The 25,900-nt window shown below is 45.0% G+C and overlaps 2 protein-coding genes across 5 annotated transcripts; both read left to right on the forward strand.

The window, feature by feature from the left end:
* The first annotated feature begins 765 nt into the window (after positions 1 to 765).
* RAPSN (receptor associated protein of the synapse) lies at positions 766 to 13,461 on the forward strand. Of its 3 annotated transcripts, none has more exons than XM_048949879.1 (8): positions 766 to 4,657; positions 7,068 to 7,406; positions 8,471 to 8,629; positions 8,963 to 9,061; positions 9,152 to 9,274; positions 11,873 to 11,926; positions 12,409 to 12,652; positions 13,246 to 13,461. In XM_048949879.1, the coding sequence occupies exons 1-7, from the start codon at positions 4,442 to 4,444 to the stop codon at positions 12,610 to 12,612; spliced, it is 1,194 nt and encodes a 397-aa protein (XP_048805836.1). In that variant the 5' UTR covers positions 766 to 4,441; the 3' UTR covers positions 12,613 to 12,652; positions 13,246 to 13,461. The 3 variants fall into 3 exon arrangements, with proteins under 3 accessions (XP_048805836.1, XP_048805835.1, XP_048805837.1); XM_048949878.1 differs by having other exon boundaries at positions 12,409 to 12,608; XM_048949880.1 differs by having other exon boundaries at positions 7,068 to 7,247; positions 12,409 to 12,608.
* Positions 13,462 to 13,614: 153 nt separating this feature from the next.
* On the forward strand, positions 13,615 to 25,819 carry PSMC3 (proteasome 26S subunit, ATPase 3). 2 transcript variants are annotated; one of them, XM_048949876.1, is made up of 12 exons: positions 13,615 to 13,829; positions 13,905 to 13,985; positions 20,035 to 20,160; positions 22,330 to 22,434; positions 23,035 to 23,097; positions 23,539 to 23,676; positions 23,780 to 23,923; positions 24,159 to 24,307; positions 24,801 to 24,897; positions 25,037 to 25,182; positions 25,340 to 25,421; positions 25,553 to 25,819. In XM_048949876.1, the coding sequence occupies exons 1-12, from the start codon at positions 13,803 to 13,805 to the stop codon at positions 25,661 to 25,663; spliced, it is 1,269 nt and encodes a 422-aa protein (XP_048805833.1). In that variant the 5' UTR covers positions 13,615 to 13,802; the 3' UTR covers positions 25,664 to 25,819. The 2 variants fall into 2 exon arrangements, with proteins under 2 accessions (XP_048805833.1, XP_048805834.1); XM_048949877.1 differs by lacking the exons at positions 13,615 to 13,829; positions 13,905 to 13,985 and adding an exon at positions 15,740 to 15,859.
* Positions 25,820 to 25,900: the final 81 nt, after the last annotated feature.

The raw sequence follows: 25,900 nt of genomic DNA on the forward strand, positions 1-25,900 counted from the left end.
GTAGAAACTTTTACGATAGGCAAAAATTTGTGATAAGCAAAGCCTGCTTTGCTTTTAGAACTGAAGTACAATAACTACTTGTAATGTGTTGTCTAAAGGTTAATATTTGTCATAGGCAGAATATAATTCATTCAGAAACTTGACACTAGTTTGATGTTAGTATTGCCCCTCTCAGAGGAGAAAGTACCACAATGACCATGAACTCTGTTATGTTTGTGAACAATTCTACAGTTCAGTAGGATATTTCCTTCTGCTGGCTTCCATCTCAGAGTGCAAGCACACCCAGGGGAAGCTATATTCCTCTCTCATGTTCTGTTCTTCTGTTAAATGGCATACTTGGTTTCACCCCATTACTTCCTACATGACTGTAAATCTGAGAGCACTTGCAAGCACCAGGATTCACTGCTGCATTCCTTCCTTTACAGTACCCCATTGCAGAGTGAGGCGCCAAGCCACCTGTTGCATAGTGTGCTGGGATCATTACAGTTAATTTGCAGCTGTTGAGAAGGAAGGCTGGAGATATTTCAGTTCAAATATGTCTGAGGTGAAAGATGGAGAGAAACAATTGAATCAGAGAAGTAGCTTGCTTACTTGGGATGGAAGATTCCCTCTTGTACCACAAAGACAGCAAGCCCTATCTTACCCAATTGGTTAATAGCAGCTTTGCCTATTGTAACTTACAGAACTGATGGTAGATCCCTCTGGGTAGATAGCATTCTTTTTTTAATATTTTGTTTATTTATTTTGGGACGGTATTTTGTTTTGTTTTAGCCTTTGGAAGTCCACCACCAGTCAATAGACTATTAAGCTATAAATAAGAGCCAGTGTATTAATCTCTGAAAATTAGCAGCATTTTACATAGGTTCTTAAGTTCATCAGTATCAACAGGAAAACACAAAACTGTGGATTAAATCCTGATATTGAATGCTTTAGGATACATTATCTTTCTCTCACATTCTCCTCTAGCTCTCACTGCTTGTTTTGACTCCAGGCTCCAATATTCCTGATTTTTTACCACTATGTTCTGCTGTCTTCATGTGCCCAGGAGCCACAGGGGATACATTATGAAAAGTAATGGGCAAGGAGATTAACAGCTCAGCATGATCACTGTTAGAAAATCAATATGTGTATGACTATAGCTTCACAGTATAACAGGTGAGATTTCGTGATTTCCACGCATCTTGCAAGTTTATTTGCAGTTCATTGATATCAATTGATGGTTTAATATAGAAGCTGTATTGTATTTGTATACAGTACACAAGCTGTAATGTATTTGTTTCTCACGTGATCTAGAGCAGTCTTGAGTTGCAGACTGATCATCCTGCCACTAAATTCTCAGGTACACGTAGTCATTGTCTAGGTGATGCTATCCACTTACCTCTCGGTATTTAGACAGGTTTATTGGGCTCAGGGTGGCTACTGTTCATATCACAGTATGTTTCTGTTTATTGAGGATGATTAGTTCGAGCTTGGTGGTTCTCTAAACTCTAAGTTAAAGTTTTCATCTTGGCAGATTATTGGACTCTTAGGAGACTAAGAGCTGTTTCATTGGAGAATAACATGCAACACAAAAGCAAGGAAGTATGCTGTGATCAGCAAAATGCAGGACAGATCATTTCCCTGGTAGAATGGCTTTTTCAGCCTGCAAGGTATCGTTCTTCATGGGATGTAAAAGCAGTGTTAAAGTAAAGTGGCCCAAAAATATCAGAATGAGTTTAAGTTACAGACAGGTATGAAAATAAAGTGAAGTAGTCTGCTCCAGCAAAGAGTTATGTGACTTCTTTTGTTTCCCCTTTTTGAGTCCTGACTGGCTTAATTATTTCATGGCTGCTGTCTCTGGGTCTCTAAGTTTCTACAAGTCCAGAAATCTGATGGCCACATCATTATTGTTGCTTTCCACAGGGATCTCTTCATCATGTGTCCATCCCATAACCCACCTCTGGAGAGGCATATAAAAATCACTGCAGGAAGGAGAGTTTTTTATATTCTGAATCTGGCTTTTAAAGAAACCCTGAAATCTAAGGGAACTAGATAATTTTAAGTGTTGCTTTGTGCATTAACCAGCTCTTTGTTAGCTCTTCTTTCCTTCAGTCTTCTGTAGGTTTGTTTTTTTTTTTTTTCCATAGTTTATTTCCATAGTTGGGGTATACAGAGGCTCTACTGAAACACTTTCTAGCACATCACCTCTCTAAAAAACAATGCTAAATTAAATAATGAGATTACCATAGAGTTTTCAAGCTCACTAAAGAAAATAAGCCTGATGGTATCAAGATTTCTACCATTAAGAAATACGTATTTTCAATTGTTTTCTGGTAGAATTTTGGATAAAGGCATGGATGGAATCTCTAGCCTCTGATTCCTTATTCTTGTGTGTCCTGATTTCTTTAAGAGTATTATGTCAGGAAGGCTCTTTTGGGTTTGTGTTTCCTTAGGCAGCTATGACCCAGACCAGGATGATCCAACCAGCATTCCATCAGTTATCACAGAATGGCCCAGGTGGGAAGGGACCTCAAGAATCATAAATCTCCAACCCCCCCCCGCCAGGGTCACCAACCTTCCCATTGAATACTAGACCTGGTTGCCCAGGGTCCCAGGCATCATATTCATATAGAAGCATGGACATAACTGGAGATATGCCTGCTTCTGTATTTGGGTCTGTTGTTGAAAATCTGAATTGCCATTTCTAATTGGCCAGTAGAAGACTCACAAAACTGCGTCGGGAATTTCTGTATCTGAAAAACTTCGTATATCCCTGATGCATCTTCATACCCCCCACATTAGGTATTTCTTCTGAAGGGCAGAGTAAGTCTATAGATGGTTCAAAGGCTGGGTCCCTTAAAAATGCATAGCAGATCAACAGAGGTATGAAACTTGCTTCCTAGAGTAAGCAGTCTAACTTTACTCTTTCAAAGATAGGAGAATTAAAAGCTATCTTCAAATTGAGCTGAGAATCTTATGTAAAGCAGATGGCACAGAAATGTATTGCCTCAATTCATTGTAATTCCTCATTAACGTTCAGAAAAGTCTGGATGTAGAACTTCAAAAATGCGTTTAACAAACTCTGTTGAAGACTCTTGGACTGTCACAGGTATCTGATGGCAGTGAGCAACAGTCAGTCACAGACAAAGTTTTTCAGGGTGGTTATCATCTTGAGAAGTGAAGCCATTGGTGGCATATTGGCAGTGAATTGATGACAGAGCTGATCCTTGAGCACAGGAACAGTCCCCATTGCCAGCTGAGGTCCTCAGAAAGGAGGCAGAATTTTGTGCCTGGCAAAGTATAGAATTATAGAATCCTTAGAGTTGGAAGGGACTTTTAAAGGTCATCCAGTCCAACTCCCCTGCAATGAACCAGGGCATACGCAGCTAGATTATGTTGCTCAGGCCCTGATCCAGTTTTTCCTTGAAAGTCTCCAGGAATGGGACATCTAACACATTTCTGGGCAACATGTTCCAGTGCTTTACCACCCTCAATGTGTAAAAGTTTTTCCTTCTATCCAACCTAAATCTACCCTCTTTAAGCTTGAAACCATTTCCCCTTGTTCTGTCTCAACTGACCCCACTAGAGAGTCTGTCCTCCTCTTTCTTGCAGCTCGCCTTTATGCAGTGAAAGGCCACTATTAGGTCTCCCTGGAGCCTTCTCCAGGCTGATCAGCCCCAGCTCTTTCATGCTGTCTTGGAGAAGTGTTCTGTCTTTTGGATCATTTTTGTGGCCCTCTCTGGATACGCTCTACTATCAGGCACATTGTTGCAAGCAGCATGTACGTACTGGAATTTCTGAATTCCTTTTTAAAACGTAACCTACTTCTTAGAGTATGTATTGTTCCTAAAGATACAACGCTAGCTGAGTCTACTACCTCCCAGACTACCCCATCACCACAGTGATTTTGCAAAAAGAAAGGGCAAGTGAGAAAAGAGAGGCAAACATAACATCCCTGTGACTGCAGCTGATTGTCTGTCTCTCCATGAGGTATTTATAAGCTGCATTCTGGCAGGCTGGGGTGGGCAGTTGGCTCACCCTGACCTTGGAGGCTGGAAGCCTGACCAGCATTCCTGGGAGCCACGTGAGCCAGATTGGCAGGAACAGCTGCAACCAATGGAGATGCCTAGCAGTGGCTGCTCAGATTGAGTTTCACTCCAGTCACTTGAGATTTTTCTCTTTCTCCCCCTGTTGTGCTTTTCGTCTTTGTTGATGGGGTTGGACAGGCGAATGCACTGATGTAGTCTTAGCAAGCAAGATATTCGTTTAGTGGATTTGGGATTCTACCTTCATTGCCAAACAACTATTTCTTGCCATTGCCTTCTACAGCTCCAGCTGCCTGGCATGGCTGAGTTTTTATAGCTCCAAGCTTTCTGAGCACACAACCTGCCCTCCTGTATTAGGGCATTTTATGTTGTGTTCTCTCAGGCTCTTCATTTTTGCTGCATTTAGAGATTAGTACATGAGGCTTTTTAATGCATGGGAGATGGGTCAGGACCAGACAAAGCAACAGATAGAAAAAGGACTCCATCTCTACCAGTCTAATCAGACTGAAAAGGCTCTGCAAGTCTGGATGAGGGTTTTGGAGAAGTCTGCGGATCCTGCTGGCAGGTTTCGCGTTTTGGGTTGCCTCATCACTGCTCATGCAGAGATGGGCAGATACAAAGATATGCTGAAGGTAAGGCAAACTGGAGATGAATGCATGCCATTGTGTTACACCCACTACAGAGTGTGGCTGGAGATTAGAATGTAAAATCAGGGCTTTTATGTTGCATATAGTAACATGTACTAGCTATTGGGAGCATGTTGTGAGCTGCCTTAATTGCTGTGTTGATAGCTCCAGCTTACAAGATACACAGAGTACAAATTCTTATTGGGCCTCATCCTTTAGGATTCCTAGGTTAACGAGGTTCTCTAGGTAATCATGGGGACCTTTCTTGATTTATTCCTCATACAAGCACGCCATGTGATGAAGCTTCAGAGAAACGTATGAAAACAGACCATTTTCTACAGCAAAAACTGTTTTCAGCATGTACCTCAGAGTAAATAGAGATCTTCAAGTAGATTCTATAGAATAAGCGGCAGTCTTGTGAGGAAATGTCTGTTATCTTGTTCAACTGCTTGGTATCTGTCACAGATCTGACATTTTTATTACAATTGTTTGCAAGGGGACTGATTAAGAGGGGAACAGAGATTCTTTTTTGGGAGTAGGGGGTGGATGTTGAAAGATGTTCAAGGAGGAGTCTGACAGTTGAGGTCAGAGAGAGGCTCCCAGTTGTGAGGACAGCATTGGAGAAAGGATATAGGGCTTGATCAAAGAGTGGCAAAAAGAAGCTGAAGCTGCATACAGAAATGCATGAGGATAAACACACTGATGAAGTGAATAAGAAGAAGCTGATGAATGGATCTGAGAAGTCACAGGATGCATACATATAGTAGCAGACAGTGTCTGGGAGAGTGACTGAGGAATCTGGAAGACAGGACAGTGTTTTAACAGTCTTAAGTAGCTATCCCAGCCTAAAATAGGGTCTTACTAAAGGGCCTTGGTGCTCTAATGTTTCTGACCGCCTCTTACTAGACTAGTAATCATTCAGCACGTAGCACAAAAAGTGAAGGGGGTGCCACATCTCATTGAAAAATTCCTGGTAGCTCTGTTTAGAAGTGGTGGGGTCATCTTATGAGTGAACCTGAGCACATGTCAAAACCTCATCTACAAAGCAGATAATTAGCATGAAGGAAAAAAAGGGTATTAACACACATGGAAAACATCTGAAGACAAGAAGTTCTGAGAAACGCTGTGGGATAGGTGGTGGCAGAAACAACAGATTGATTAGGGAAGAGAGAATCCAAAAAGGTAAGGTATAGCTACCTGGAAAACAGGCAAATGAGTGAACTCAAGATACTCAAACCATAATTTGTTACCCCTGAAGAGAACAGAAAGAAGAGCTCAGACTAGATGAATTTTAGTTCCTCTTAGTATTAGGAAAAACAAATAGCTTCATTCAAACTGAGTATTTTACTGCAAGTTATCAAAGATAGAGGATGGAAAACATTAATATTAATCACTGAGAGAGGAAATAATGGGGAAAAAGGGGTCTTTGAATTAAACACACGAAATTAACTGTGATTTAAGAAGAGTTGTTACGCTCAGTCTCTCGGAGAGAAAAATTGCTTCACACCATGGAATCAGGCTGTGGCAATCGAGAAGTAATGAAGAACTTACATAAAGGTAAGGGAATGCAGGAAAGAATAAGCTAACACGTGCTAATGAGTCCACATGGCAGCTTTCTTGAAATGCTAAGGAGAGGGTGGACATATACACCCAAGCATAAGTAGCTGTATTGGTTTCTACTTTGTGGAATACATAACATGTTCTAGCAGCTTAAATCATTATGTATTGCCAATGTGCAAAAATGAAGCAGATAGTGCCTTTAGGAATTGTTATCTGTGAATCTGACTGCTTTAATGAAAACACATATGGAGAAAATTGCTGAATATTTACCTTTGTTATGAATGTTAATTCAAGGCAGCAGTGTGCTTGGTTCATCACCGAGCACAGAAGAGAATCTCTGCTCAGAAGAGCGTGAGGTCTAAAAGAAAATAGACTTAAAATTTACTAGAACTGGAAACAGGGAATCATAGAAGAAAAAAAACAATACTAGACTATAATTTTTAGTATAAAATTGATGAAATAGCTTACTTAGTTTCTTTGAGTACTTCAATATCTTAAGCCTTCTAGAGAAAGCAGAATTAATTATGTGAGCAGAAGAAAGTGGAGCTGCCAGAGGTTTTCTGCCTCTCCTGCTTCTCTTTAGGGTCACTTAACATTTTTCTTCCACTAACTGCCAGCTCAATGTCCATGTCCAAGAGGCTGAGAAAGAGGTTTCTTCAGACTGTTCACATGCATAGACTGCTTACGTGTAAACCTTCAGATAATTAATTGCTTGTTGTATACAGTGCCATGTGATCCATGCTGCCCTACTCAGGGATGTGCCACTTCTCCAGTGCAGGATGCTACTCTGTGAGTGTTTGAGCTGTATTTAAGTAAATTACATGCCTTTTATAAACACGGTCTTTTCTACTTGAAGTTCGCAGTGGTACAGATTGACACAGCACGGGAGCTGGAAGACCCAAATTACCTTACAGAGGGCTATCTAAACCTGGCTCGCAGCAATGAGAAACTCTGTGAATTCCAGAAAGCAATATCTTACTGTAAGACATGCTTGAACATGCAGGGTACTACTGTGAGCCCGCAGCTGAATGGCCAGGTGAGCCTCAGCATGGGCAATGCCTTCCTGGGCCTCAGCATTTTCCAGAAGGCTTTGGAGTGCTTTGAAAAAGCTTTACGCTATGCACACAACAATGACGACAAGATGCTGGAGTGTCGAGTCTGCTGTAGCCTTGGGAACTTCTATGCCCAGATAAAGGTGCAGTAATCCAAGGGGGGGGAGGATGGGAGGGCAATTGTCTCATAATGGAAAGCACTGTGAATTTCAACTTATATCTGCTGTAGGAAGTGAAGTGCTGGCAGAATGTTCCAAATTTAAATATCTACACTGTAAAATCATCAGAGAATACTCCTCTTTGTAGTAAGGATTGGTGGAATGCTTATGTAGTACAGCAGAAGCAGCTGTGAATTGAAAAGATTAAACTTAGCTTCAAAGATCACATCAGAGGAGGCAGTGTCTGCAAGCAGGCAGAACTCAAAGGGTTCTAGTTCAACTACTGTTGCAGGCAAATTGTTATTTGTATTTACAAAACCAGGCAGGAATTGAGGGTAAAGCGATTTGCAGTTCTAACTTCCATTATAAATGCAACAAATCATCTCCCTTCTTGAAAAAGTCTTGATTTTTGTCACTAATGGAAGACTCGCTAACTGAAGTATCTCACTTAAATATCTTTAATACTTTTATGTACTTATCATAAAACAAGGTTTATTTCCAAACTTTTTTAATGCAGAAAGATGTGTAGATATTTTTTTTTTCTTTGCATGTGTGTTTTAACTAGTTACTGTGGATTTGCTGAGGCCATTGTTATTTTGTTCCTGCTTCCTGCAGTGCTGAATAACCAGCCTCTGAGAGATCCTGACTTTCCACATGAAAAACATGAGGGCTCCATGTATATGCTGAAAGCAAAGATAACATAAAACCAGAGACAGTTTTCAGGCTTCAGCTATAGAAGAGAACGAATGATTCTGGCAGCATATGGCTGTTGGCGTACTATATAAAATTCATATGCTGTGTCATTTCTCACGTGTCCTGAAAATAGAGAGCAATATGAATTCAGCACATGGCAATTCCACCTTCCACAGTTTGATATTCACATCAATAGAGGAAGCAGGGCACGTGGAAGAGGACAGGCAGGGGAAGAAAGGCATACAAAAATCTGCTAGCTGTTGCAGCATTAGTAAATCAAAAATAGTTGCTTTTGTCCCTTCTTTTTTTTTTCTTTTTCAGTCTTTTGCTGTCACTACTGTCTGTCTGCCTTACAGGACTATGAGAAAGCTTTGTTCTTCCCATGTAAAGCAGCAGAGCTGGTGAATGACTATGGAGCAGGCTGGAGCTTGAAGTACCGTGCAATGAGCCAGTATCACATGGCAGTGGCCTACCGGAAGCTGGGGCGCTTGGCAGACGCTATGGACTGCTGTGAGGTACAAGGGTGCAAGCACACAGAGCTGGCAGAGGTCTCTGCAGTGGGATCTTACCTACAGGACAGGGCTGGGAGGAAAGGGAAGCCATGACTTTCACACCTGACTCTAGATATTCCCACTGTCTCCCAGCCTTAGAGCTCTGGTTTTAGTAGTAGTGTGTGCCTCAAAATTTGAGCCTATGAATGTCCTCTAGTTAGGAACATGAACAAGACTGTACTTTAAACTAACTAAAAATGCTGCGCCATTTCTCCAGAGTTGACCCTTCAGTGTCTGGAGCATACAGCCCCGCTCCGTTTGTTCTCCCTTACTGACCAAAGACCTAATTTGTTTCAGGAGTCCATGAAGATTGCCCTTCAGCATGGTGACCGGCCTCTGCAGGCACTGTGTCTGCTGTGCTTTGCTGATATCCATCGCAGTCGCAGAGATGTGCAGGTACAGCTACCATGAAAGACAGAGGAGATGGGAAGAGGGTATGAAAAGTGGGTCATAGCAAAACATGTGTTTTCCTTCCTGCCACTGCAGACAGCCTTTCCCCGGTATGATTCTGCCATGAGCATCATGACAGAGATTGGAAACCGCCTGGGTCAGATCCAGGTGCTGCTAGGAGTGGCTAAGTGCTGGATGATCCAGAAGGAGCTGGACAAGGTCAGTAACAAACTTGTTTCTGCATAAGTCTTTCAGAAGAGATGAGAGCTGTCATTTTCTGAGCTGAATGCCCATCAGATGCATAGAGAACTGTCCCCCTTTTTCTACCAGCAGTCTCCTGCTTGTGTAATCGTATTTCTCCAGATGGTTCCTCTAAGCCAGGAATTAGTTGCTAACAATATGAACATCCATTCTGAGTCAGGCTGGTGACCTACAGAACCGTCTCATTAGTCAGTCCTGATGACTTTAAACAGTACACTGAGAAACCAGCATTGAGGAAAGGAAGTCTGCTTCTGCCACTGAAGGCAATCAGCTTATTCTCTAAAATAGATTCCGCTGCCTACTCTCTAGCAGTATGACTAAGCTTATTACTGTGATCATTTTTAGACAGCCCTACAGCTCCACCATGTGCTTTGCAGACAAATATGACCATAAATTCCTGGAGAAACTAGAGGTGTATAAATCATGACGTGAAGCAGAGAAATGAGCAGAAAAGGATTTGAGAACAGACAGCGGGTCAATATAGTATAAGAGGATGAAGTTCACTGTTTTGAAAGTGCTTAGGTGGTGCATATGTCTTAAAATCCAGACTGTACTAGATGCAGCAGATCCCACTGTTAGTGGGCTGGAGAAGAAAATGCTCAAAAGTTAGTCTTCAGTGCTGAAGGACCTGGAATGTCTACATAGTGACACGCTGGGGTGCCATTTTGGGTGTAGATACCTCAAGTTTCACTCTTATCAATAACGAGAGAGACAAAGTATATGAGGTAAAATGAAGCTTCTCAGAAGGAAAACAAGCATGTACCTGTCAGAAAAAACACGCTCAAAGTGCAGTCAGCATCTGAGATCCCTACAGTGGGAAATCAATTGGGTAAAACACACATTGCAATCTTACTAAGTAAAAACTGTTTGCATTGGAAGAAACTGGACTTAAAAACTTTGCCTAATGAAACCTCATATATCATTTATCTTTCATATATCATATTCAAAAATATGGGACAGGATGCAGGTAGGCCGCTAAACAAAAAAATACTCAGAGCACTCATCTAATCCCTACTCTCCCTCATCCCACCTTCAGCCACTGCCATCCTCTGATATTACAGGCAGATCTCTGTGAAACCCTGGCAAGGACTTTGCAGAGAGCCCTAATCTCATCGGTATCCGTAAAAGAAGGGATGTGTTTTGGTTTCTGCACTAAGCGTTAGAGGCAAATCTGTCCTAATGGTCAGGGCCCATCACCCCAAACATGACCTCCTCAAATGTCAAAGCACTGAACGATTGCCCACGGCTATTCCTCAGTTTACCCGTCCCAGTTTCCATTTCTCATGCTGCTCCATCCCAGTATCAGTTACTTAAGAAAGCTTTCCACTTGCAGATTCCCTATTATCCTGGCCTTCTTGGGGCAATTTCCTCAGACAGTTAGTCCCACTTTCCTTTCATTGCATGTAGTTAATACTGTGTCTATCCCAATTCCTTCCAGCTGCTGTCACAGCCTATTTGCCCAAACTCTCATGCAGTCTCGTGTTCCTCTCTTAGAAAGACTGTCCCCTGAACTTCTCAAGCATCTCTTCCTTCCACTTCATATGCTTCACTTTCTTAATCCTAGTAATTACTTTCAAGTTTTCCAGTATACAGTCACACTTCCTAGGCACACCCCTCAGTAATATGTTACCTGCTGCCCATTGATTCCTGCCTACTTCCTCTGCAAGTCCCTTATCCTAGGCTGTTGCTGCTACAGATTTAATGCCTTCTCCTCTGTATTCAGAGTGCATATTCATCTTTCATCTCAGATGGTTCTCAACTCCTATAACTTGGCATCACCTACTATTCCAGTGTGGAAATTTGATAATGTTCCTCATCAATATTGTGGTTAAGGGCAAATGTCTTCTTCCCCCTCAACAAACCTCAAGTGGGTCTTAGTCTCCATTTCCCAGAACTACAGAGTATCAGAACAGCGTGGAACGCTCTGACATGTAGGGGAAAGTAGAGATTCATTTGATATAACAGTTGCCATACTAAACACTTTCCTTCAAACTGAAAAGATTACTCGCAGTACACTTCTACAGTGTGCTGTATGTAAGTAGGACAAAGTGGATGCATGAAGAGCAAGAAAATGGAAAAGCCCGTTGGTAGTGCTGATCCCTTCCTCTTGTAAAAATGAAATTGGAGTTGCTCAAAGGGATTGGGCCTGTAAAGCAGGATGGGGACTAGATTCGCTTTACTTATGCTTCATCCCAATCATGAAGACTGTGATTGATTTTAAATGAGTGTATTCTCTCTGCTTAGAAACCCCAGCCTCTGCCAGCATCATAGCCCTTCTTTGCATGACGTGGCTGGAACAGAAATGATGGTTATATCTGTGTGGGTTGTTTTTTTTTGTTTTTGTTTTTGTTTTTTTTTCAGAAACAAAGCTTTTCTTCTGAATGAACTTTTGGTGGGATCTATCTACCAGACAGCCATGTGTTCATGGTTGCAGGGATGTTTGTTCATTGAGATTTCACACTGTATCTCTTCTTTCAGTTCCTGTCAGAGTATTCATACGTGTACATTTTTGTTACATCAGACTGGAAATTGGTAATATATGCTCTCCATTTACAGGCTCTGGAAAGCATTGAAAAGGCACAGGAACTGGCAGAGGGACTAGGGAACAAGGTAGGACCCTATAGCTTCTCTTCATTACTTTCTCTAGTCTTCTGTCAAGCAATTTAATATTCCAAGCATTACAGCATCCAGACTTGTTATTGCTTACTGATGAGTCTATATTAACCAACTGATGATGCTTTGTTGTGTTTAGCTATAAGCATCAACTTGCAGGTCTGAAAAGTGAGGAAGGGGTTACAGTGGGATAAACAGGGAGAAATGGGGAGCATTAAAAACGCAATGTGAAGCAACTGCAGAGCTGAAGGATTAGGGGTCTCCTCTTGAAGAATACTTCTGGCCTGTGCCACAGCTGAACTGAGTGCTGGTTGCAGGCAGAGGGAACCAAATGTCCTTATGACCGATCCTATCCCTTGGGCACCCTTTTATGCTGTCACTTCTCTAGCTGACTAATTGGGGCCGTAGTGGTCCTGTCCCTTCGCTAGTGCTCTATCTTCACCTTGTTCGTTTTTCTTGTTTCTGCCTCTCATGTGCAGCTTGGTCTGCTGAAGCTCCACTGTCTGTGTGAAAGGATCTATCGCACAAAGGGGCAGCAGCGAGAATTGCGTGACCATGTAGTGAAGTTCCATGAATGCGTGGAGGAGATGGAGCTGTACTGTGGCATGTGTGGAGAATCTATTGGGGAGAAGAACAACCAGCTGCAGGCGCTGCCTTGCTCCCACTTCTTCCACTTAAAGTAATGAGCTGGAAATACAGGAGATCTTTGCCCTTATGTTAAGAGTAAGGAGCAGTTCATGCTCAGAACAGGACAGCTGTGTATGCTTTTCCCCAGGTGTTCTACACAATTTCATTAGCCATAGCCTTTAGAAGGTGAGATTTAGTCCTAACGTCCACCTCACTCCCTTGCCTTGTAGGCACTTAGCTCAGTTCACAGATTATCTGTTACTACCTTTTGGGAGATCTATGCTCCCACAAGCGGTTTTTTCCCTGAACCCCTCCATTTCACTCTGGTAGGTGAGGAGTACGAAGCTGAGTAAGGCGTTCAGTCCGTTACTGTGCTACTGTCACGATGGACATCGTCTTATTTTTAGTTCCAAAACTTAAGTATTTAAGAACATACCATCAGGATGACACTACACCACTAATGGACTGCCCCCAGAGTCCAGGGCGGCTGCTGTCCCTAGCAGGAAAGGAGAGCAACGCGGCTTCCTCTTGTGGAGGAACGCGCTGCAGCGCTTTCACTAAACCGCTGTATGACAGATCTCGTGGGTGTCCCGGCCGGCTGCGTGCCCGCCCGTGTGGCCCATGCTCAGAGGCAGGACTGGCACCGGGGGCGGAGGAACCTCCTGCCACCCGCCCGCCTTCTTTTGCAGGTGCCTGCAGACCAACGGGACGCGGGGCTGCCCCAACTGCCGCCGGCTGTCGGTGAAACCCGGATACGTGTGACCGCGGACGCCGCCGGGCACGGGAACCGCGGTGCCTCCTACTGGAGGCGGCGGGGCGGGTCCTCGGGGCGCCCTCGGTGTCGCCACATCGGGGCGCCTCTCTCCGCGCACCTCTGTACGCGCGCTGACCGGAATAAACGCTGCCGCCGCCACCAGCCCGTCTGCCGCGCGTGAGGGCGGGCGCGGGGAGGGGGGAGCGGCGCTCGCGATGGCACCGCCCCCACCAAGATGGCGGCGGAGCCATAACGCAGCAGATTTGGCCGGAGCACGTGACCAGCGCGGCGGCCGCTGCCTTCCCGACCGCAGATTCGGCACGGGAGGGGCCGCGCAGCGGGGCGCCGAGGGCCGGAGTCGCGGCGGGAACGGGGTGGGGCGTGAGCCCCCTACAGCTGCTGCCGCTCTGCTGTGCGCCCCGCGTCCGGCGGCGGGAGAGCCGGATCCGCCGTGAGGAATCGGCCGCGCGCCGCTCTCTCGCTGAGAGAAAGATGGCGTCGGTGTGGGATGAGTCGGAGGTGCGGGCCGGGCCGGGCCGGGGGGAGCGGGGCCGGGCCGGGATTCGGGGCTGACGGTGCCGTTGTGCCCCGCAGGATGGCGTTGGCGAGGAGGTGCTGAAGATGTCTACGGAGGAGATCGTGCAGCGCACCCGCCTGCTCGACAGCGAGATCAAGGTAGCGCGGTCGACCCGGGGGGAGCAGGGGATAGCGCCTGTCGAGGGGGGGGAGAGCCGGGAGCCGTTAGCGCATCGGGAGCCGAGACGGCGAACGGCGGGCCTGAGAGCTGAGGGGAAGTGTGGGAGATCGGTACGGCCCGGGGAAGCCGACGGACGGTTCTACGGAGCTCCGGCGCGGTCAGGCAACGCGGGTCGGCTAGGGCCTCAGGAGGGCCGTGCCGGGCTGCCGCCCCGCCTGGGCCTGAGCCTGTGCGATTGCAAGGCTCTCTGTGGGCGGAGGTCGTGCCGCTTCTCGGAGAGGCCTGTAGCAGTGCGGGACCGTCCTCGTGAGGATACAAACAGCCTTACGTGCAGTCTGAACCTTTCTTGTTTCAGTCTTTGTTGCCTCTCATCCCTCTCTGGTTCTCGAGCCGGGCAAGCCCCATTCCCGCAGTTACCTCTCACAGCACCTGTGCTCTTCCCAGGCCAGCCTGCTGGTCTTGGGCTGAATTCAGGCAGGGTTATCGGTGTGTTCTGTGTGGGGGGTCCAAATCTGGGTGCCATGTTCCAGATAGAATCTAACAGGTGCTGAGTAAAGAGGGATGATTACTTTCCTCCATTTGCTGGCTGCCCTCCTGCTGTTACATCATTAGGGTCCCTTTGAGTAGCAGCCCTACCACCTCTGCGCACACAGACTGTTGCACTGTGTTGGTGTCATCTGCATATGTCCCCTCATCTTGGTCACTGAGGAAGTGGTTACATGGGACAAGGCCTAGGCCCGACCCAAGATGGGCCCATTCCACCTGGAAGACAGCTTTATCTTAGGCTTGTCCTGCCTCTTGAGGTTAGCAAAATTGAGATAAGTTATTTCATAAGCTGTGCAAGGCCGCTTCATCCTGCTGCTTAAAGCTCTACACGCATTGCTGACTTTGGAGCATACCCTTTTATGTGTTAAAGACAGCAAAAATAAATGTCTTATTTTTAAGTAGCAGAATAGAGTAAGCATAAGCAGCTTTTCCCATTTAATAGTAAGAGCATCATACTCAAAATAGCAGCAATATTTATGGGCACACTCCCTTTATGCAAGCTTGGAAACATTCAAGGAATGTTCCTTGAATGTTTCCAAGACTATGAAGAATAAAATTTCTAAATTTTTTGCATTTTTATATAACAGATTCTTTAACAATTATTGTAATACTTCTGTCCTGTGAATAATTATGTGCTAAGTACACTATTGTGCTTAACATCAAGAGTTTTAAACTTAGAGAAGAATGGATTTTCCATTACATAGAACCATTTAAACTAGTTCAGGTGCAGTGAGTTCAGAGACAGAGTTTTGCTGTCCATGGGGCTCAGACACAGAGCTGTCAGGCTGTGGCAGCAGCTAGGAGCAGAACTAGAAAGTGTGTGGTTGTCTCAGACAATGCCAAGAACCACCTGTGTCAGCTGTGGTAATTTGGGATATAAATGTGCTTGTTGGGTAGGGATTACAGATCTTTCTTATCTTCTATTTGATTTTCTTTCCAGTTAGTAGAAAAATTCACAGAAAAGTTTGTAAAATTACGTGATGATGAGATGTATGAAATGTAAGTTATCTACCATGTGCCCAACATATTTTGGTTTGTCTTTCTGTTTTTTTGGTGGGGTTTCTTTTTTTGTTATTTGTATGGGAACTGCTGAATCACAGCCTGAACCTCTGATTGATCACCTGAGGTAAGCTGTGAGTCAGCTCTGGGAGCACAGGTGAAGGCAATTCAACAATTCACCTGTGCTGCTGGAAGGAGTGGAGTCTGGCTGCACCTCTCCTAGTCCCATTTAAGGGCTGACTACCAGGGGGAAAGGATCACTTCTGGAGATCCCTCCTCTGAGTTTTGCAGTGAGCCCAGAATAGGGGTAAGCGTTCTATTTATTTTCTTTTTGTTATTGTAATCTGCTTTGCCAAACTCTCTTATTTATTTCATAATAATAACATCTTTATATTCATTGACTGTACATTATTAGAAAGGTTTTCTATCATATTGAGGTCCAGGTTAAGGTTACCTTGAGACAAAAAGGGCAGATCATAAATTGAAAAAATGAGAGGTTTCTTGGGGCAGCAGGAACCTTCTTGTAAGGGTAGTCAGACAGTACAGTGGATTGTCCAGAGAAGCTCTCCTGCCCATTGTGCAGTCCTGTCCTTAGGAGCTTTGAAGATTCAGTTGGGTAGAGTCCTGAGCAATACGGCGTGAACACAGCTGGCCCTGCTCTCAGAAGGTGGAGGTAGAGGTCCCCAGAGGTCTCTCTCAGCCTAAGTTGGCCTATGAGCCCAAGTTTTGCTTTGCTTTGCTTTGCTGTCCTACTGCTGGGAGATAAGTAATGGATGTTACTCTAGAGCTGGGTAATATGCTTTTTTTGGAGAACAAGTGTTTTTCTCTACAGAAGCAAGTGATAAGTTTGTTTCTTATGTGTAGGTCTTGATGTGAGTGGTATTGTAGATAAAGACAGCACCTGCATTTCTGTTTGTTCCACTGGAAGCAGTGGTGGTGCATCCCATTGCAAAGGTGCTGCTAGTCCCACTGCTTCCCACTGATCTCAGTAGACACAAGCCCCAATTCTGCCATTTCCCCATTCATGTTCTGTTTATTTTTATGTGTTGTTGTGGTACTTCCAGTTGCTGATCACTCCAGTGCGCAATTCCTTAAACTCAGCAACAAATAATTTCCAAGTGGATGCATATAGATGTGCACGTGTGTATGTTTATTTAGCTGAGTATCTATATATATGTATGTATGTGTATATCTAGGATGGTGCCATCAGGGTTTTGTTGGCTTTTTTTTTTGTTGTTGTTGTTGTTTTTAAATCATAGGTTAGTTTATTCAGAACCAGGTCTACTGATAATAGATGGGGTCTACTTGAATCAAGGGGGAAAAAGGATCCTAGCCCAGCAGTTAGTGTGGCTCACTGAGAGGGCTTTAAACTAGGTTGGAAGGGGAAAGGGGATAAAATCAGGCTTGCTAGAGATGAACCTAGGGGCAGCATGCCAGGACTAGGGTGAGACTGACAGCCCAGCTGAAGTGCATCTACACCAGTGCACACAGCATGGATAACAAATGAAGCTGGAAGCCACTGTGCAGCAGGAGAAGTATGACTTAGTCACCATCACTGAAACATGATGGGAACATTGTTGGGACTGGAGTGCTGCATTGGAGGGTTGTAAGCTCTGTAGGAGGGATAGGCAAGGAAGGAGGTGCAGTGGATTTGATTTTTGTGTTCAGGAGTGTTTTGATGTTGTAGAACTTAATGCTGGGAATAATATCAAGTCCTTGTGGGTAAGGATTGGGGGAAGGGCAACAAGGCTGACATCCCAGTGAGCATCTGTTACAGAGACAGCTGGCAGACGCAATTGCTAGTGCTTGTTCTTGCAGAGGACTTCAACTTACTTAATATTTGCTGGAAATGTGGTACGGCCCAGTGGAAGCAGTTTAGGAGGATTGTGAACTGTGTAAAAAATACTTCCTGACACGGCTGGTAAGAAAGCCTACCAGGGAAGTGCCCTGTGAGACCTGCTGTTTACAGAGAAGGACGAGTGGGAGGTGTGATCAGAAGCTGCCCTAGGCATAATGAGCACAATATGATTGAGTTCTCTTCTTGGTGAGTCAAAAGGCGGGGGGGGTCACCAAAGCTGCTACTTGGGGCTTCGGGAGGGCAGACTTTAAACTCTTCAGGATGCTGGTTGGGAGAATCCCTTGGGAGTTGGTCCTGAAGGGCAGAGATGTCCAGGAAGACTGGACATTCTTCAGGAAGGAAATCTTAAAGGCGCAGTAATGGGCCTGGCCCCCTGTGCCGTAAGCTGAGCCAGCATAGAGGAAAATTGTCCTGGCTGAACAGGGAGCTTTTGCTGAGAGTCTGGGGAAAAAAGACATCTTTGCCATCTTTGAAAGAAGGGTCAGGCATCTCAAGAAGAGTACTATATTGTTGCTAGGGTATGTGGAGTGAAAATCAGAAAAGCTGAAGCCTAGCAAGAGCTTAATCTGACCACCATTGTTAAAGACGATAAAAAATGAAAAAATGTTTCATGAGAAATATATTAACAGCAAGAGGAGGGCCAAGGAGAATCTTCTGTTTTTTGGGGGGTGTGTTTTTTTTTGTTTGTTTGTTTGTTTGTTTGTTTGTTTTTTAAATGTGGTGGGGAATGTTGTTCCTGAGGATGAGGAAAAGGCTGAGATTCTCCTTGTCTTCTTCACATCTGCCTTTAATAGTCAGGCCTGTTATCCTCAGGGTGCTCAGCCCCCTGATCTGGAAGATGGGAATGGGGAGCAGGATAAACTCCCCAGAATTCAGGAGGAAACAGCAACTTGCTGCTTCACCTGGACTGTCACAAGTCTGTGGGGCTGGAGGGGATGCACCCATGGGTGCAAAGGGAGCTAGCGTGACTACTCAGCTACCTTCCATTACTTATCAGCAGTCCAGGTCAAACAGGGAGGTCCCATACAAGTGGAGACCTACTAATGCCCATCTACAGGAAGGGTTGGAAGGAGGATCTAGGAACTACAGACCTGTTGGCTTGACCTCAGTATTGGGAAAGCTCATGGAGCAGATCTTGAGTGTGATCATGTGGTGTGTGCAGGACAAGCAGGGGATTGTTCCTAGCCAATAAGTGGTACTGCTTGACCAACGTGATCACCTTCTATGATCCACCTGGTGGGTGAGGGAAATGCTGAGCATGTAATCTACCTAGACTTCAGTAAAGCCTTTGACTGCTCCCACTGTGTTCTCCTGGAGAAGCTGCCAGCCCATGGCTTGGACAAGCGAGCTTTTCACTGGATAAAAATCTGTGAGGATGGGTAGGCTCAGAGTGTGGTGGTGGTGAATGGAGTTAAATTCAACTGACAACTGGTCACTAGTGGTGTTCCTCAGGGGTCAGTACCGGGGCTGGTCCTGTGCTGTATATTGTTGATACAGACAAGGGAATTGAGTGCACCCTCACCGAGCTGTTGTGTATGACACCAAATTGGGAGGAAGTGTTCATCTCTTGAGTGTGGGAAGGCCCTTCAGAGGGGTGTGGGCAGGCTGGATCAGTGGACTGAGACCAATTGTATGAGCTTTATCAAGACTAATTGCTGATTCCTGCTCTTTGGTCACAGCAACCCCGTGCATCACCACAGGCTTGGGGCACAATGGCTGGCAAGCTGTGTGGCGAAAAAGGATCTGGGGGTTAGCTGACAGCTGGCTGAACAAGAGCCAGCAGTGTGCTCAAGTGGCCAAGAAGGCCAAAGGCATCCTGGCCTGTATCAGAAATACTGTTGCCAGCAAGAGCAGGGAGGTGACTGTCTCTCTGTACTCAGCACTGGCATCGAAAGCATGTCCAAAGAAAGGCAGTGAAACTGGTGAAGGGTTAGAACATCTTATGAGGAGCAGCTAAGGGAACTGGGGCTCAGGGGAGACCTCATTGCTCTCTAAACTACCTGGAAGGAGGTTGTAGCAAGTCAGGGTTGGCTTCTTCCCAGGTAATGGTGATGAGAGGTAATGCCCTTAAGTTGTGCCAGGGGAGGTTAAGGTTGAATATTAGGGAAAGTTTCTTAGAAACAGCGGTGGGGCAGTGGAACAGGCTGCCCAGGGAGGTGGTGGAGTCACCATCCATGGTGGCTTTCAAGAATGTGGATGTGGCACTGAGGGATGTGGTTAGTGGACACGGTGGGAATGGGCTGATGGTTGGACTTGATGATCTTAGTGGTCTTTCCAACTGTAATGATTCTGCAATGCTATGTATGTTTGTGTGTGTATATGTAGATCTATATGATGTACATATATTAAAAAAAAACACAAGCATTTCCTTTATCTAGGTCACATTGCTACCCTGTGAACTGATGTCTCAGTCAGGGTAAATGTATCCAGTGACACTGGGAAGAAATTAGTGGTAGATATTACTTAGGCTAATTTAGTGACTTTTTCTATTTTTATATTACTCTTTATTTCCATTGTCTCCCCAGCCTTACATTTTAAAAATCATTTTACTCCCAGAATAATATAAATTATATGTTGCCATGCTGTTCTGATTTCTCCCCCTTTGTTCTGTGAACTGATTCCAGATCATGAAGAGCGAAGTGCTGAGAGTGACCCACGAGCTTCAGGCCATGAAAGATAAGATCAAAGAGAACAGTGAGAAGATCAAAGTGAACAAAACTCTGCCATATCTTGTCTCAAATGTTATTGAGGTGAGTGCTTTTCTGGAGCAAGGAGAGAAACGTACACCATTTGTGTCAGGAGGGAGAAGGGACAGGGAGCCCATTGGTAATTGGAGACATGGTGTGTTGTCAGACTGTTTATGATCCTGAAGTCAAGTTCCACATTTTTCTGATGGCTTTATTTGTGACCTGGAAGTGCTTATCACTTGCCCACTTCATGTCAGGGTCATTTCTTGGGGAGGTATTAGCTGGGTTTCTGTCCTTAACACAGCTATTGGAGGTGACACAGCCTCACTTAGTATAGACCTGAGTATGTGAAATATAGCAGAGTGGTTGAAAAGCAATGGGTCTGCTACTTGTACATCTGTACACTACTGCCAACTTTGCAAGAAGACAAGTTCTGCAGTCAAAATAACAGTAATAAGGAGACTTTAATCAAAAAGATTTTTAAGAGTTACACAAGTAACTCTTGAAGAGAATGGACTGGAATTAATTAATTAACAAATTCTCAAGTGCTTTCTTCATAACTAATACACATTTAGGGAGCAGTCCCTGCAAGCTCAGGGACTTGCTAGCCATATTGCAACTTCTGTCCCTTAGCTGCGTTGGTATTTTAAGGTAAGAGGTGATGGCCTCAAATTGTGCCAGGGCTCAGGTTGGATATTAGGAAAAACTTTTAATCAGGAAGAGTGGTGAGGCACTTCAATGGGCTGCCCAGAGAGGTGGTAGAGTCACCGTCCATGGTGGTTTTCAAGAAGTGTGTTGTGTGGGAACTGCTGAATTACAGCCTGAACCTCTGATTGATCACCTGATGTGAGCAATGAGTCAGCCATGGGAGCACAGGTGAAGGCAATTCACCTGTGCTACTGGAAGGGCTGGAGCCTGGCTGCACCTCTCCCAGACCCATTTAAGAGCTGGCTACCAGTGAGGAAGGATCTCTTCTAGAGATCCACTCTGCTGGAGTTTCATAAGCGAGCCCAGGATATGGATAAGCATCCTATCTATTCTCTTTTTGTTATTATAATCTGCTTTGCCTAACTCTCTTGTTTATTTCATAATTATAACATCTTAATATTCATTGATTATACATGTGTGGATCACAGAATCGTAGGGGTTGGAAGGGACCAGAGATCATCGAGTCCAACCCCCCTGCCAAAGCAGGTTCCCTACACAAGTAGGTGTCCAGGTGGGTCTTGAACATCTCCAGAGAAGGAGACTCCACAACCCCCTGGGCAGCCTGTTCCAGTGCTCCATCACCCTCACTGTAAAGAGGTTCTTGGGTACATTTTTGTGGAACTTCCTATGCTGCAGTTTCTGGCTGTTTCCCCTTGTCCTGTCTCCACACACTGCTGAAAACAATCTGGCCTCACCACTCTGCCCCCCACACCTTAGGTATTTATAGACCTGGATCAGGTCCCCTCTCAGTCTTCTTTTCTCAAGGCTGAATAGACCCAGTTCACTCAGCCTTTCCTCATAGGGGAGATGCTCCAGGCCACTGCTCCTAGCTCCACCCCCTGGGTGTCAGAGGGTCGCTGCATGTGGAAAGCAATGGCACCTGGCAGCTGCTCCCTGACAGAGCTAGCCTAGCCCTCAAGCAGCCAAACCAAATTTGCTGCTGCACTGCACTATGCTTTTCTGTGCCAAGTCCCACGCCGAAACAAAAGCATGTGGTTAGTGGACGTGGTAGGGATGAACTGATGGTTGGACTTGGTGATCTTGGTGTATTTTCCAGCCTTTACGATTCTGTGATTCTATTCACAGCATTTTCTTATACCTGCTTTGGTTGGTTTAAGAGTTCAGTTGAGATAGCTTTGCAAATGTCTTTAGAAAGTCCAGATATTACATGATGTCCTTTTTGTGAATCAATCTATTTATCTGATTTTTTTTTTTTTTTAAATCGTAGCCAATTTTCAGTTTTGGAAAACAAGGATTGGTTGGTATTAGTGTTTTAAAACTTAATGTAAGATGCTGTAAGGAGGAAAGAAATCAGTGCCATTAGCTACTGCTTTGTTCTGGGCTGCATAGTGTCTTTTTCTGTGCTGTTGTGTGTTGCTGCATGAGGAAAGGAAAAGGTAAATTTTTATAAGGTACTTAGTGCTTTCAAGATGGAAATGGAAATTTTTATTTTTTATACTCCATGTTACTTGGAAGCTGCTAGTCTGGTTACATTATAGGGAAGATTTTCACTCTGGTTTTCAGCTATTGGATGTCGACCCCAACGACCAGGAGGAGGATGGAGCGAATATTGACCTGGATTCCCAGAGAAAGGGCAAGTGTGCTGTCATCAAGACCTCTACACGCCAGGTAAGAGCCATGTGTCCAGTTAGGTGTGAGGAGCAGCCAGAAGCTGGTTGGTCACCTGGCAAATAGGGATGTAAATAAAGCAGGGATGTTTAATGCCTTCTTTGCCTCTGTCTTTAACACTGATGATGGGGCCTCCAGAGCCCTGAGTGTGGGACAATGACTAAGGGGAACAGTCAGCTCCCAGCCAACTCTGAACTTGTTTGAGATTTGCTGCTCCAGCTGAATGAACATAAGTCTATGGGGTCCAGTGGGATTCATCCCAGGGTACTCTGAGAGCTGGCTGATGTCATCATGAGACCTTCATGAGTATTTTTTCAGTGATCCTGGGAATCTGCAGAGATCGCATTTGGCTAGAAGCTGGCAAATATTATCCTAATTTTCAGGAAGGACAACAAAGAAGGGCTTGGTATTTATAGGCCTGTCACTGCCTGGTAAAATCATGGAAAAGATTATTCTGGAAATTACTGAGAAACACTTGAAAGACAATGCAGTCATTGGTTAGAACCAGCACAGGTTCACAGATTCTTTGATTCCACGAGTGCTGGAAAGGTCCTTGTCCTAGTACAGCTGGCTTTGCTCACTTTAATTCCTGTCCTGTAGACGTATTTCCTGCCTGTTATCGGGTTGGTTGACGCTGAGAAGTTGAAGCCTGGAGATCTAGTGGTGAGTAATGTTGTGACTGTTAGCTGTGATGTTGGCCAGAAAACTGCATGTGCATTTTCCTTTAGAAAGGATACAGTCTGTTCAGATCCTTCTGAGATCATTTTTGTACTAAAATTTAGATTTATTTATTTATTTATTTAAGAAACTATGGCTTCAATAATATTTGTAGTATAGAACAGTAGTGTTGGAGAGCCTATTTATGCAGACATTTAAGTGCCCCAAATTTAGCTATCTACCTGGTGGTCTATTGGGCACCTTCCTTCTCAAATGTGCCAGATCAGTTGTTGTGTTGTCCACCTTGCCAAGCTGTTGCAATCTGGTAATGATAGTGTTAGAGCTGGTCATACCTGTATCCTAATGGCCTGGTGGATCACCTCTGATTGTGTGTGCTTTGATTGCTATCTGAAAGGCCTGTTAAAAGCAAAGAATTTGCGTTTGCAGGGTGTAAACAAGGACTCTTACTTGATCTTGGAGACTCTGCCAACTGAATATGATTCACGGGTGAAAGCCATGGAAGTGGATGAGAGACCCACAGAGCAGTACAGTGACATCGGGGGGCTTGATAAACAAATCCAAGAGGTGATACAAGTGTGAATGAGAACAGCAGGCTTTGAACTTCCTAAAACGGGCAGCCTGGATTTGTGAAGTTTGGTTTTGACTAAACAGTTTTCTCTTGCTGTAGCTTGTGGAGGCCATCGTCCTGCCCATGAATCATAAGGAGAAATTTGAAAACTTGGGTATACAGCCTCCTAAAGGAGTCCTTATGTATGGGCCTCCAGGAACAGGGAAGACGCTTCTAGCTCGAGCATGTGCTGCCCAGACCAAGGTAAAAGGAACCTTTGAATACTTATGCTGTGGTAGAATAGTATTTGAAGATGAGAGAGATAGCATGTCCAAGGGGAAAGGGGATTTTACCTATAAGCAGGTGTTATGAGGGTTGGGATTTTTTTGTTTACTTGGTTGTTTTAATTAAGGCTTTTCTGTAGTGTTCAGGTCTGGCACTACTGGAAAAAAAAAAACCAACAAAAAGTGTAGACATAGGATTGTCTTTCACTTTCCAGGCTACATTCCTGAAACTTGCAGGGCCGCAACTTGTGCAGATGTTCATCGGTGATGGAGCCAAGCTGGTACGAGATGCTTTTGCTCTAGCCAAGGAAAAAGCTCCTTCCATCATCTTTATTGATGAACTGGATGCCATTGGCACTAAAAGGTGAGATACAGGCCCTGTTGCAGAGCTCTTAGGAGCTGCCTAGCTGTCCCCTCTGCCTGAGTACATGAGGGAAGTCGAGCTTAATGCATGGCCTACATAGAAAGAGGGTAAATCAGAGATACTGCACTCACCATGATCCTTGGGCTTGAAGTACGTGTGCTTGAGTGGAATGTGTGAGCCTGGAGATCCATCCAATTGTCTGATGCAACACAAAGCTGTTTACTGGTAAGTGCACCAGGCACAGGAGATGTTCACTCTCATTTACTGCTTAGGCCTGGACAGCATTAGCTCCATTCAGCTCTAAGGACATAACGAGACTTGGGTGCTGCTGACTGTTCTAGTTGCAGTGTTCAAGGTACCAAGGAGGAATTTGGAAGAGCTTAACCAAGGAGTGTGAAATGTGGTCATTCTGGTTTTTTATGTGATTAAAAACATAAGGGTGGGTGGTCGGGGTCCAGCTGATCATTTTGTTTTACCCTCATTTCCTCCTCAGGTTTGATAGTGAAAAGGCTGGTGATCGGGAAGTGCAGAGGACCATGCTGGAGCTGCTTAATCAACTTGATGGTTTCCAGCCCAATACACAAGTCAAGGTTGGGATCTAGCAGAGTGCTGCTGAGGGCCAGGGCATTTTAGTAGGGGATGTAAAAGGGAAGAACCTTGGTGGATCCCTGGGGATGAGAGAGACCTGTCCTCCAGGTGCCGCAGACTGATAACAGTACTTGTATTTAGGTGATTGCTGCAACCAACCGCGTTGATATCTTGGACCCCGCTTTGCTCCGCTCTGGACGATTGGATCGCAAGATTGAGTTCCCAATGCCTAACGAGGAGGCCAGAGCCAGAATCATGCAGATCCATTCACGCAAAATGAATGTCAGGTATGCGATAGGTGGGACCTGGGGCTGTTTGTCACTAATGCCGGTGGTATTTCAGAGCTGTGGAGTGGTGGGAGCTCTGTTGGGTTTAAGGAAGCTCTGTACCCTGCTTATGTTTGGCACATGTTCTCAGACTTCTTTCTCTCCCCACTCTGATTAGCCCTGATGTAAACTACGAGGAACTGGCTCGTTGCACAGATGATTTCAATGGTGCCCAGTGCAAAGCTGTATGCGTTGAAGCGGTAAGTAATCCTTTAGAGCAGCCAACAGCAGCCACCTCCACCTAGGAGGGAGGTAAAGCTAGCATGGAGTTCATCACCATGAACTGATACGGCACTCACTTGCCCTTGCTAAAATGCGTCTTGTTGGGCAGGGGATGATTGCCCTCCGCCGTGGAGCAACAGAGCTCACCCATGAGGATTACATGGAAGGAATCTTAGAAGTTCAAGCAAAGAAAAAAGCCAACCTGCAGTACTATGCCTGATCTCTGCCCAGGCAAGGCAGCGGCCATGGCAGAGGACAGGACTAGTCCGGACTGTACCACTTACTTTCTGTCTGGAAAAAATAAAGCATTTTTTTGCTCTAAAATGGTAATGTGTTGGGGCTGCTGCTCTCGTCCAGTGGTTCTACATCTACAGCAGGGAAGGTAAGAACCTCCTGTCCTCAAAGCCCATCATGCTGCCCGTGGATTAAATCCTGCTCTGCTACTTCAGGAGGACCA

Source organism: Lagopus muta, chromosome 6 (genome assembly GCF_023343835.1).
Source record: "Lagopus muta isolate bLagMut1 chromosome 6, bLagMut1 primary, whole genome shotgun sequence".
NCBI lineage: Eukaryota > Metazoa > Chordata > Aves > Galliformes > Phasianidae > Lagopus > Lagopus muta.